The sequence below is a fragment of the Capricornis sumatraensis genome, chromosome 15 (genome assembly GCF_032405125.1).
Source record: "Capricornis sumatraensis isolate serow.1 chromosome 15, serow.2, whole genome shotgun sequence".
Classification (NCBI taxonomy): domain Eukaryota; kingdom Metazoa; phylum Chordata; class Mammalia; order Artiodactyla; family Bovidae; genus Capricornis; species Capricornis sumatraensis.
This window is the reverse complement of record NC_091083.1, coordinates 25,985,687-26,000,066: the sequence shown is the minus strand read 5'-3', so window position 1 is coordinate 26,000,066 and position 14,380 is coordinate 25,985,687. Positions and strand designations below refer to the sequence as shown.

Genomic DNA, 14,380 nt, shown 5'->3' with positions numbered 1-14,380 from the left:
GCACATGAATCTTTTAAAGAGAACATCATGAAAGACTCTTGGTAACACACTGCATAGTGCATATTTCTTGTCTGACTTATCTATACAGGATAAAGTTTTCAGCTTGTACAATTACTAAGTGACTTCTCAATCTAAAATTAGTGCGAAAGTAAAATTAACATTTTCATACTAGTAGGAGGTAGTACTTACTCCAAGTTAAAATTATTGGCTCAAATTTTCTTGTTGATCCCATTGCTTAAAGTATGACCAACAGCGTACTACCATGGTTTTAGACCCTCATCAACAAACACCCCTTAAATTTTATAACTGTTACTGGAGTCAAGGAAAATGCATAGTTCCACCACTGAGAGCTGTTGAGAATTCTGTTTATATTTCTTGTTCTATATAATGAGTAATAATATTCTATGGAAGCCAGTGTGCAGCACAAGCTAAGTTTCAACAGCAGTTAGCAATCTTAACTTATGGTAAGAAGACTTAATTCCTAAATATTCATGGCATTCAGCTAGCATTTCTTAGGTAAGAATAGACTTTTTAGAACTAAGCTTATCAATGAGAGAAAGCTCTGATCTAATCATAAAACTTTTATGAAAATGTGTAAGATTAAATAATATATTACCTCAAATAGTTTTAAACAATCTTACTCCATAATAATAGCTTTAACAAGATCTATACAATCTTCAAAGTGATTTAAAAATACAGATTTAAGGGGGAAAAAAATCCTGACAAGTCTAAACTTCGTGAAATATTTATGGGAATTTCTCCCTAAATTTCTGTTTTACCTACTGGTGAGGTAAAAGGGATATAATTCATATTTTTCTGCCACAAACACTGCTCTCTCAATGTAATCACTATGTAAAGAATATGATTTCCACACCTAAAATCTCCCTAAATCAGTAACACATAGCAAAATCTTTTCAAGAGTGTAAACTGGTATTTTAAGTCCATTAATTTGAGGATGTGTATTTCAACTGGCATCCAAATGCAATTTCTGAAATTTAGTTAACTCTCAGACTGTGCCCCTATGGATAGGACACTGGTGAGGATCTCTTCCTAAGAGCAAATTTACACCTAATTTTCTGTCTGTTACTTACCTGATTCCTGTGCCTCTTTGCTAAAGATAAACATGAACTAAAAAAATGTTTTCCAAGGAAATCTGTGTAAATTTATTTTTTGTGACCAGGGGCTATGACTATCTGCTAAGCTCTTCTGGTCTCAAAGCAAATATACTATATAAATAAAACATATATTCAAGGGTGCAAAATATTAAAATCTTTTCAATGAACTTATTTCTTGATGCAACTTATTATTTTCCCCTTCTAAAACAGTGGTTCTCAACCAAGGGCTATTTTGCCCCTTTCAGAACCCAAATGTTTTTTGATTGTCACTATAGGTAGTGGTAAGGTTTGGGAATCCTGATAAACATGCTTCAAGGCACAGGACAGTGATGCACAGCAGAGAATTAGCCCAACCAGAATATCAATAGTGCCAAGACTAAGGAATCTTGCTCTAAACCATCTTTAACAGTACTAAATCCTTCCATAGTTTCTATTCATTTCTCTAAAAAACCTGACTAACAGGTCCACCACAGGCAAAGAAGCCAGCTATCAGAAATAAAAAGAGAAAGAAATCCCTAACCGTGTGATCTTGAACAACTTATTTTACCTAAGTCTCGGTTTTATCAGCTATAAAATAGAGGCATTCATAGCCCCTATGTCATAAAACTGTTCTAAAGATTAAACAAGATAAAAAAGAATGTAACAGATGGCAGTTAATAAGTTACTACTTTTCATATCTGACTTTTACACATGCTCTTTTCTCCCTTATAATGGTCTTTCTTACATTTACTTACTGAATTGTCTGTAAAACTACAGAAACAATACAAAATTCTATATTTGTAAAATAAACATGGAATACTCTTCACTTAAATTCTATTTATTATTTTATATATACCATTTTCCACCTATCTTCTCCATCTAACAGAACAGGCAAAATCCATAGTTTATTTTAGCCAAAATTTCATCATTTCTATAATCAGAAATCTAAAGTTGAAACATGGGTAAAATTTACAATCAACACATCTAAAGTCATTTATCTCAAATTGAAGATATAATATAAAAGATAAATGCCAACATTCAGCTAAGTTTCTGTCTTAAAAACACACATCTTGAAATTTTTTTAAACTGAAAATAATATTTACATCACAAAGTATAAAAGAGCATACCAATGTGGTAAATTACAGCATTTATAAATCCATTCATACTATAGTAAAAATGATGGCAAAAACTGGTAAACACAATTGAAAACAAAAATGATACATAACATTTGAGATATTTCCTGAGATGGGATTTTTTAAAATATAAATTTATTTAAATTGGAGGTTAATCACTTTACAATATTGTATTGGTTTTGCCATACATCAACATGAATCCGCCACAGGTATACACGTGTTCCCCATCCTGAACCTCCCTCCTACCTCCCTCCCCGTACCATCCCCCTGGGCTGTCCCAGTGTACCAGCCCCAAGCATCCAGTATCATGTATCGAACCTGGACTGAAATGAGATTTTTAAAGTCCATAAATTTAAATCACCTATCACTGACTGAAAAATATTCCAGATAGCGTTAATTCAACTAGAATCTGTGTCAGGAATTACTGAGAAAATAAAGACTAACTGAGGTTTAGGGAAAGGAAGCCCCAAACAAATATCAATCAAAAATAGCGCTAACTCTCACACCGTAAATGTGAATTCTGAGTTGATTTCTAAAATACTATCCAAGTGAAGCAAAAACAAAAAAATGGGAAATCAATTCTAGGTGTTTCATATGAAATGAATGACCAATGAACTGAACTATTTCGTCTATATTTAGTTATGTAAAATTGGAGTAGTGCCAAATGTCTTTTCCAAAGACCAAAGGCCAAACTGTCCTTCTAAGATAACATTTTTCATTAAGATAATTAAATTAAATGTCACTTAGCAACTCACAGTATTTTCATAATGATAGTTTAAAACGATTTGCTTGTGAAGGTGAAAGGAGGATGGTGGTGGTGGGAGGGAGGGGTGGAGGGGGAAACAAAGGGCTAGGCCTACCTGAACCAAGTGGAGAGGAGCCCACACTGAGGCTCTGCACACTCCCATTCCTGAGTGGCGTGGGGGATTTCTGAAGACTAGAGCTGGTTACACTTCCTGCAGCTGATGCTACAGATGACGTTGGTGAAGCAGAAGAAACTGAGAGATGAGAAACATTCTCTTGATTTTTGTTTCCTTTGGGTCTACCAGGCCCATGCTTACTTTGCTTATTTCCTTTTCTTTTCTTTTCCTTTACAGCTTCTTCTTCTATGCCAGAAGTTTGAGCCCGCTTATATCCTGCTGTAGGGAGGCTGGAATTACCCAAATCTCCAGGTGAATTTTCAAAGCTTTTAGGCTGTGAAATAACAGCTGAGGCTGAAGGGAGACCAATTATGGAACTAAAACTATTTACCCCCCCTTCCTGGCTTCCAGACTCTCCTTTATGTACATCTTTGGTGGATGATGACTGCTGGGAGTGAGTATAACTGTCATTACGCAGATCTGAGTCTGTAAAGCTCAAGAAATCCTGGGGAGACTGTACTGAACTTCCCGAAGATGATTTTACACTGCCTGGAGTTCCTGAAAAACTGCCTGTAGTGGGGGAAAAAAAAAAATGGGGTAGGAAAAGAAAAAATTGGATGCAAAAGTTCCCATGAGCAGTAGAAATGATACAATTAGCAAAAAGAGAGGATGAAAAAAACTAACTATAAAACCAAGGACATCAGTATATAACTCAGCTAGATTTTTTTTTAAAGATTACTGAAATCAAGTTTATCTATAAAATTATACTTGTCATTTTATAGTTATTAAATTGATTAACTCTTGAATTACAAGCTATTACCTGTACAAGTGCCAAGATACAAGATGTGGTTCTGAACCTACCTTTCACTTTTACCATGGCAGCATTCCTCAGCTCTCCCCACATGCCTTACATATGCTGAGGAAGGACTGAAGAACAGCTAAGTCTCAAGAAGACTTTCAAAAGACTGTGATCGAACTCTGAACGGCATGGGGAATTTACTCTTTTGCAATTATTGAGATACCATGATAAATGTTCCCAACATACATTAAGAACCAAAAGATGTTGCTTAAGTCGTTAAGTTCTGAGTTTTAACTTCAAGATAACGTTGGTGAATATTATCACTCAGTTACATCTAACCCACCATGAATTTGATAAAAGAACAATGATCACATGTAATAATCTACATAACTCACATTTCTCCCAGTCCACCTCTCATGGAGCTGCATAAAGACAAGACACCGGCCACTTATATTTTGCCACTGCTTTTATGAAAGTAAAATCATACGAGAGGCACCTCTCATAAAACTTCCAAAACTGCTTATTTCCCCCACTCTTTAGTTAAAGAATACTAGTAGCCCATCATGTCATTATGAGATATAAGAAGCTCAAAGTTCTTATTTACCAGGTAAAAACTAGTGGCTGTGATGATATAAGTTCAGTCCACCATTTCACTTTATCTAACCCTCTCGTCACACTTACCAAATGAAGTAACACATGTTTAGACTCAGTTCTGACCAATAACTATTGTGTTTCATAAAACTAAACTATATCAGGTTTTAACTATTATACTTAGAAACAAAAGCTCAAAATGATGTGTTCTGTTGGCAGTGGAAATTCCAAGCTAAATACAAATTTTATTGCAGAGAACATTCATAGGTAATCACACATAAATTCACTTAAATATTCAGAAAGATATTTTTTCCTTACAAACAGAAATAATTTAAACTAAAGTCTCATGGTTTTGGTTTTTAAATTTTAAGTTCTGCTGAAATGGCTCATTTAGAAAACAATAATAGTTCTAAAATTTAACTTTTTCAAGAGAATATCTGCCTTATTCATTTATGAAATTACGTGTACGGCTATGACCATTTTCAGGCCATTTCTGTATAGAAAAATATACATATTAAGAAGCCATTTACATTACATCAATCATTTAAGTATAACTGCAATTTGCCACTTAATTAACAGCTATAAAGAAGTTCTTTATTATCCATTCTGATCTGTCACCATCTGTCTTTTTCCTGCATGTTTTTGTTTTTACAGCTGGTGTTAAAAGCTCACAACAGCAAGGTAAATACTTTAAAACATTTAGTATATGCAATACATTAAATGTATATTTTCTAAAATTCACATACAATCCTGAAATTAAAAAAGAAAAAACACAATTACTTTCAATGCTCTACTATAAATTTCAACTTTTAAAACTTTTTAGAATGTTACCTCAGATATGAAAACATATCTCTATCATATCTTAACAGAAGCAGGGAGAGACTCCAATGTTATTAAGTTTAAGAAAATGAGAGAATTCTTTTCTAAATGGATTAGCATTTCAAAGATACGATTAAAAGCTCAAAAATGCAATTTTAGCAGTACAAAATGAGGTCTTCATTACAAAGAAGAAATAACTGAATTCTGCCAATCACATTCAAAATGTGAATGAAGTTACATCAAAAATTACAATTTTACGAGAATTTCTTGGCAGTTCAGTGGTTAGGACTCAGCACTTTCACTGCCATGGCTTGGGTTCAACTCTTGATTAGGAAACTAAGATGCTGCAATTCGTGTGGCATGGCCAAAAAAAAAATTACAGTTTTACTATTTATTTTCCAAAGTATCATAAAAATAATATACAGTAAATTTATTACACATAAAATAGCAAATTTAGCATTTTCTTTTCTATCTAATTTTTTGTTACATGAGGAAAAAGGAAAAAAAAATTTAGGACTTGAAAATCTTGAAATCCAAGAATAACTTTGTTTTAAATATATGAATATACTTTTTAATGAAGAGTTCAGTAACTAAGCAATCTTTCTACGTATTCAAATTATGTCCTGGCAGATTTTGGGTATAATTTTTATCATCATCAAAAGTTTGAATAGGGTAAAGGAAAAGACAGCATTTCTCTCTTGTTTACTCCTAGGAATAAAAGGGCAGGATGGGAGGTGGGGGAGAGAAGGAGGCCTTTATTTTATACTTTATTAAATATATTTGTTTGGAACAGTTTTGAACATTTATATTACTCAAAATATTTATGTCCATGATAAAAATTATACAAAGTAAAAACCTAGAATATTTGGCTAACTGATTCTAAAGTTTAGCTGAGTTATTCTGTTCTCCAGAAAATAGTATTGCCATATATTAAAACACACCATGCCTTGTTAATTCTGAATATCAGTTATATAGCAAATTATTTTTTCAGTATAAGTATGTCCCAAAAGAATGCATAAAACATATATACACTGAAAAAAAAAATAGTTGTTTAACTACAACTCAAAATTGGGTATTCATAATTACCAAAAGATATGGGGCTTCCCTTGTAGCTCAGTCAGTAAATAATCTGCCTGCAGTGCAGGAAACCTGGGTTCAATCCCTGCATTGGGAAGATCCCCTGGAGAAGGAAATGGCAACCCACTCCAGTATCCTTGTCTGGAAAATCTCATGGACAGAGAAGCCTGGTGGGCTGCAGTCCATGGGGTTGCAAAGAGTCGGGCGCAACTGAGCGACTAACACTTAACTTATGTAGGCTGAGTAAACGTCTATTTTAAATGTCAAGCTTCATAATAAATGCATTAATATCAGTAATTATTATGTACTGAAAACTATTTAGCTCCCCTAAAAATTACTCAGTACTTGTTCACTTACTAAAAATGTATACAGTTCTAGTGTTCAACTGGGAAAGATAAATAAAAGCAACTTATAAAATAGAATGACTTTTCTATTGAGCATAAAGGAAAGGAAAACTCCAGCTTTTATTTTCGCCCCAAACTGTTAACTTTATTCCACATCTATTTTAACATTTAAAAAAATTACATTTCAACTTTAAAAGCACAGGTCATAACACAAAAGGAAAGCGAAGGTCCCAGAAACATTTTAAGAAGGAATATTAGTCTTTGAAGTAATCTTAGTGTAACAACTAATCATAAAATAACCTCTATTATCCAACAGTTATAAGGAAAAAGTAAATTCTTTTATAAAACTTAACTACTATTGATCATCATAAGAACAAGTATTTCAACTAAAACATCATAAGTAATACCTTGCTGGAAAGGACTAGCAGCTGATACAGTCGTCCCTGGATTTCTTCCACCAGGCTTTCTTCCCCTTTGACCTGAGCTGTGAGCTGAAGATTTCTTCCCTTTGCCCTCTGACCCTCTAGCCTCTGAAACATCTTTTGCACTAGTAGTGTGAGCAGAGACCTCCTGGAAATTTGCATTCGTAAATCGAGCTGCAGTATCTTCCAAGCGCTTCAAGGATCCAGACATAGAGTTGCTACTAGTGCTTGTATAAGTCTAACATTTTGATTGAGAAAGGAAGTAAAAGAAAAAGAATTTATTACAATTTGTCTACAAGCAGAAGATGGTACATTAATAATAAATAATTATTGGACTTGTAAAATAAAAATATGAAAACTTCAGCTATAAAAATAACTCAGTCTGCCTAAGAAAATCAAACAAAAGTTTAGAATCTGGTATAAATATTTCTTTTAAAAATATAGATAATTTATAACATGGCTGGCTGAGCATCAAACTGCAGCAATTAGTAAAAGTACCTATTAGTTGTTTTATTTAGTGACTCAGAGTAAGCAACACAGATGATATTTGTTTCTCAGGAAGCATCATTTTCAACAAGAACATTCCACTTCTAGACATGAAATTTAAACCAGTTTTAGTGCTCAGAACAGGAAGGCAACACCTAAAAAGAAGCAAGGCACTACAATTTCATTAGTGGGCCACATCCATGAGATTGTAAGGACCAAGGCAATGGCACCCCACTCCAGGACTCTTGCCTGGAAAATCCCATGGACAGAGGAGCCTGGTGGGCTGCAGTCCATGGGATCGCTAAGAGTCGGACACGACTGAGCAACTTCACTTTCACTTTTCACTTCTATGCATTGGAGAAGGAAATGGCAAACCACCCCAGTGTTCTTGCCTGGAGAATCCCGGGGACGGGGCGGGGGGGGGGCGCCTGGTGGGCTGCCGTCTATGTGGTCGCACAGAGTCGAACACGACTGAAGCGACTTAGCAGCAGCAGCAGCATAGGTCAGAGCAAGAACTTTTAAAATTGAGGTGAAGGCTGCTTTTCAAAAGGGAAAGCTTAAAGCCCCTGAAAAAGACACCATTTTTTCCGCAGAGGAAACAGTTACATTTTGCAGTTAAGATTTCTAAATATTAAAAGTACAATTATATGATGTAACTGATTCTCAATCATCCCCCATATTTAGTTGTGGGGGAAGGGGGAGGCAAGATAAAGACTGAGTAAATGGTTTTCAGTTTTTAATAACCATTTTAATATAAGGTGTGTGCAAATAATGACCAATTAAGTAACTATGAAAGTATGAAGCCAGATGTAAATTAATCAACATGCTTTGAAATGAAAGGTTTGTTCGATCCAAAGGGTGTTGTCATTGTTAAACTGGTGCCTGGACTATAACTAGACCTAAATTTCTGTTGAATAAATAAATACTTTTCTAATACATCTACCTGAAATCTCTGATGGAACACAAGTCAAAAATCTGAAAATATGCAAAACTGAAATTTCATAAACATAGCAACTACTCAATACAAAACATCAGATAAATTCAAAAAATGAGAAAATGACGACGATAAAATCAGGTTACCAAATAATTTTTAGCAAATCAATGTTCAAAGAAAGTAATAAGGTAAAACTTCAAATGTTCTGAAAACCAAATATTCTTTACTATTACTTTTCTGCTACGTGCCTCCCTGGTGCTACACCCATCCCATAACATCACACCCAAGAACAGATTTTCATCATCAAATACAAAAGACATAATATTATCTCATAAAAATTAATCCCTGTTGTAATAAACTATAATACACAAATAAGAACAAAGTTTTTAAGTATGTTTCAGGAGAAAACAAACTCCCATTTAACAAACCAATCATATTTAAGTTGATTAAACTGCATGGATGACCTCAGAAATATGAACCTTTCCCATCCAGATAATTCACTTTGGAAATCGCCTGAAATTTCCTTTTCAAATATTTTTTTCCCCAATAATTCGAGTTGATTTTGAGGTTTTCCATACCACCCATCTGACCCTAATGAAGTTTAACAGTCATCTAAAGAAGACTTTAAAATGCTCAAACTACTGCACAATTACACTCATCTCACATGCTAGTAAAGTAATGCTCAAAATTCTCTAAGCCAGGCTTCAGCAATACGTGAACCATGAACTTCCAGATGTTCAAGCTGGTTTTAGAAAAGGCAGAGGAACCAGAGATTAAATTGCCAACATCCGCTGGATCATCTAAAAAGCAAGAGAGTTCCAGAAAAACATGTATTTCTGCTTTATTGATTATGCCAAAGCCTTTGACTGTGTGGATCATAATAAACTTTGAAAAGTTCTGAAAGAGATGGGAATACCAGATCACCTGACCTGCCTCTTGAGAAACCTATATGCAGGTCAGGAAGCAACAGTTAGAACTGGACATGGAACAACAGATGGTTCCAAATAGGAAAAGGAGTACGTCAAGGCTGTATATTGTCACCCTGCTTATTTAACTTATATGCAGAGTACACCATGAGAAACGGTGGGCTGGAAGAAGCACAAGCTGGAATCAGATTGCCAGGAGAAATATCAATAATCTCAAACATGCAGATGGCACCACCCTTATGGCAGAAAGTGAAGAGGAACTAAAAAGCCTCTTGATGAAAGTGAAAGAGGAGAGTGAAAAAGTTGGCTTAAAGCTCACATTCATAAAATGAAGATCATGGTAACTGGACCCATCACTTCATGGGGAAACAGTGGAAACAGTGTCAGACTTTATTTTGGGGGGCTCCAAAATCACTGCAGATGGTGACTGCAGCCATGAAATTAAAAGATCTTACTCCTTGGAAGGAAAGTTATGACCAACCTAGATAGCATATTCAAAAGCAGAGACATTACTTTGCCAATAAAGGTCCATCTAGTCAAGGCTATAGTTTTTCCAGTGGTCATGTATGGATGTGAGAGTTGGACTGTGAAGAAAGCTTAGCGCCAAAGAATTGATGCTTTTGAACTGTGGTGTTGGAGAAGACTCTTGAGAGTCCCTTGGACTGCAAGGAGATCCAACCAGTCCAACCTAAAGGAGATCAGTCCTCGGTGTTCATTGGAAGGACTGATGCTAAAGCTGAAACTCCAATACTTTGGCCACCTCATACGAAGACCTGACTCACTGGAAAAGACCCTGATGCTGGGAGAGACTGGGGGCAGGAGGAGAAAGGGACGACAGAGGATGAGATGGCTGGATGGCATCACTGACTCGATGGACGTAGTGTGAGTGAACTCCGGGGAGCTGGTGATGGACAGGGAGGCCTGGTGCGCTGCAATTCTTGGGGTCGCAAAGAGTCAGACACAACTGAGCAACTGAACTGAAAGAAGACTTTTGAAGGTGTTCTTCATTCAAATATTCTATGTGTCAAATAAGGAAAAGGAGAGAAAACTGGGTAAAATGCCAACAACAAAAATAGACTAGGTTTCCCGGTGGCTAAGGGGTAAAGAATCAGCCTGCCAATGCAGGAGACACAGGTTCAATCCATGGGTCAGAAGGATTCCACATGCAGGGAGCAACTACTTATGCACCACATCTACCTGAGCCTCTGGTCTAGAGGCCAGGAGCAGCAATACTGAGTCTGTGTGTCACAAAACTGAAGTGCAAATGCTCCAGAGCCTTTGCTCTCCAAAAAGAGAAGCCTGCGCATCAACACTGAAGAGGAGCCCCCACTTGCCATAACTAGAGAAAACTCATGCAGCAACAAAGACACAACACAACCAAAAAATAGTAATTAAAGCTATAAAAATAAAAAGGCCATCTGTTTCCACATATCCATCTAAATTAAGGCTAGTCAATCACCTTCAAGTTAGACTTCAGCAGTATGTGAATATAGAGATGTACAAGCTGGATTTAAAAAAGACAGAAGAAGCAGAGATCAAATTGCCAACATTTAAAGGATCATAGAGAAGGCATGAAAAACACCTACTTCTGTTTCACTGATTACACTAAACCCTCTCACAACAAACAGTGGAAAATTCTTAAAAGAGATGGGAGTAACAGAGCATCTTAACTGCCTGCTCAGAAACCTGTGTGCAGGTCAAGAAGCAACAGTTAGAACTAGACATGGAACAATGGACTGGTTCAAAATTGGCAAAGGAGTATATCAAGGCTGCACATTGTCACCCTGCTTGCTTAACTTATATGCAGAGTACATCATGTGCAACACTGGGCTGGACGAATCAAATGCTGGAATCAAGACTGCCAGGGAAAATATCAACAATCACAGATATGCAGATGACATCACCCTAATTGCAGAAAGCAAAAAGGAAGATGGCTACTGCAGCCACAAAATTAAAAGATGCTTGCTCACTGGACAAAAAGCTATGACAAATCTAGTCAGCATATTAAAAGCAGAGAAATCACTTTGCCAACAGAGATCCTTCTAATCAAAGGTATGGTTTTTTCCAGTAGTCATGTACAGATACAAGACTTGGACCATAAAGAAGGCTGAGAGCCAAAGAATTGATGCTTTCAAATTGTGATGCTGGAGAAGACTCTTGAGAGTCCCTTGGACTGCAAGGAGATCAACCAGTCTATCCTAAAGAAATCAACCCTGAATACCCATTGGAAGGACTGATATTGAAACTGAATCTCCAATACTTTGGCCACTTGATGCTAAGAGTCAATGCACTGGAAAAGACCCTGATGCTGGGAAAGATCGAGGGCAGGAGAAGAAGGGGGGTAGAAGGGATGAAATGACTGGATGGCATCACTGACTCAATGGCCATGAATTTGCACAAACTCCAGGAGATAGTGAAGGACAAGGAAGCCTAGCATGCCACAGTCTATGAGGTCACAAAGAGAGAGATACAACCTAGCAACTAAACAATTACAATCCTTCCCAAGTCACTTAATAGGATATCCTTGCTTGCCCCATAAACTATACAATGTCCATAAATCCAATGAAAACATGATATTTGGAAGAAAAGGTAAGAAAGTAATTAATGAAAATTACACAAATTTTAGTGATCAAAGTAGTAATCATAACATTTTATTTTTCATAAACCTCAACACCTAAGTTTCAAAAGATATCACAGCTTTCTTAATCAGAAAGAAAAAACTTTCAGCCAAAGATTCTACCACTTAAAAAAATTATACATAATGAAAAGGAAAAGAAAAGAAAAGAAAAAAAAAAGGCTCTACAGGTTTTACTCAAACAGTCCTCTACCTTAATGCCAAGTTTGTAACTTAAAGAGTATTTGTTTCACAACATGCTATTTAAATAGTATGGCACTGCGGAGTTCCATTACAACATACAATCAATCAAAACCAAGAAGGTGGAGGAAAAAAGTGTAGGTAGGAGGACAGCCAAGGGAGACACAATGAGTAGGCTCCCAACATCACAAACCTCTGTTTTCTCAGTCAGTTTCACAACCTACATAACTCTTAGATATAAGCATCTCACTGCTCTGAGAGCCATGATAGTGCTTAAAAATACATATTTTTCAAATAATTGGCCATAAAACACAAATTAACTACTTCAAATGGTACTCAACTAAGTAAATATAGCCTTGCTTATTTTCATTTCTACTAGAGATAAAATTGGTTATCTGGCTATAGTGACAGTCTTTAGAGAACTGCATAAACATTTTGTGATTTATAGGTAACCTAATGAATCTTTCAGGATAGACATTTAAAACATATTTGATTTTTGTTTCATAGCTAACTGTAATTATTAGTCCTCAGATTAAACCAACATACCTACTAAACAGCATTAATCAGGAACAAAAATATTTCTAACTTCAAACCAAAATTTTTATATTCATAATTAGTCAAAGACTATCAGAGGTATCCAAAGAACTGGCAGTTACTTTTTTAAAGGTATAGTTAGTTGTCTTATGTTTTATTCTACAAAGCTCTATAATCCATGTTTGGGAGAGGAGGCACAGAGGGAATGACAACGACCATAGCTATGCCTTCCACCAACATGACAAAACAGAATAATGTTGGTTAAATGTTTTTTTAATGATGTACTATTCAAGCCTCTCATAAAATTCACAAATTTTTCAATAGCCCAATTCTTAAAATACAACACAGACACTACCAAACATGAAGCACAGAAACTGTAAACAAAACAAAAAGATCCACAGAATGAGAAAAAATACTTGCAAATGAAGCAACAAAGTATTAATCTCCAAAATACACAAAGAGCTCATGCAGCTCAATATAAAAAACAAACAAACAACCCAATCAAAAACTGGGCAGATGGTCTAAACAGACATTTCTGTATGTCCTTCAATGAAGACATAGTCCCTGGTAGCTCAGCTGGTGAAGAATCCACCTGCAACACAGGAGACCCCAGTTCGATTCCTGGAGAAGATCCCCTGGAAGAGGGTAGGCTACCCACTCTAGTATTCTTGGGCTTCCCTGGTGGCTCAGTTGGGAAAGACTGTGCCTGCAATGTGGGAGACCTGGGTTCGATCCCTGGATTGAGAAAATCCCCTCGAGAAGGGAACAGCTACCCACTCTAGTAATCTGGCCTGGAGAATTCCGTGGACTGTATAGTCCATGGGGTCGCAAAGAGTCAGACACCACTGACTTTCACTTTTCAAAGAAGACATACAGATGGCCAAAAGGCACATGGAAAGATGTTCGGCATCATTAATTATTAAGAGAAATGCAAATCACAACTACAATGAAGTATCACTTGAAACCAGTCAGAATGGCCCTTAACAGTAAATGCTAGAGAGGGTCTGGAGAAAAGGGAAGCCTCCTACACTGCTGGTGGGAATGTAAACTGACACAGCCATTATGGAGAACGGTATGGAGGTTCTTTAAAAAAACTACCATAAAGAACTACCATATGACCCTACAATTCCACTCCTAGGCAAATACCTGGAGAAAACTGTAATTTGAAAAATTACATGCATCCCAACGTTCACTGCAGCACTATTTACAATAGCCAGGACAGAGAAATAATCTAATTCTCCAACAACAGAGGAATGGATAAAGAAAATGTACATAGAGCCAATGGTATATTACTCAGCCACAAAAAAGAACAATATAGGGACGTCCCTGGTGATCCAGTGGCCGAGACTCTGCACTCCCAATACAGGGAGCCTGGGTTCAGTCCCTGGCCAGGGAACTAGATTCCACACGCTGCAACTAAGATCTTGTGCAGCCAAATAGATAAAATGAATATTTCTTTAAAAAAAAAAAAAAAGAATATAATGCCATCTGTAGCAACATGGAAGGAACTAGAGATTGTCATGCAGAGTGAAGTAATTCAGACACA

The 14,380-nt window shown here is 36.2% G+C and overlaps 1 protein-coding gene across 1 annotated transcript in view; it reads right to left on the bottom strand.

The window, feature by feature from the left end:
• Window positions 1-14,380, bottom strand: part of MLLT10 (MLLT10 histone lysine methyltransferase DOT1L cofactor) — a 213,962-nt gene that overhangs the window by 62,810 nt on the left and 136,772 nt on the right. Inside the window, exons 10-11 of the mRNA XM_068986710.1 lie at window positions 7,125-7,377; window positions 3,088-3,657 (exon numbers count right to left, since the gene is read on the bottom strand). Coding sequence (XP_068842811.1) covers window positions 3,088-3,657; window positions 7,125-7,377 — 823 coding nt within the window. The remainder of the gene's footprint in view (window positions 1-3,087; window positions 3,658-7,124; window positions 7,378-14,380) is intronic.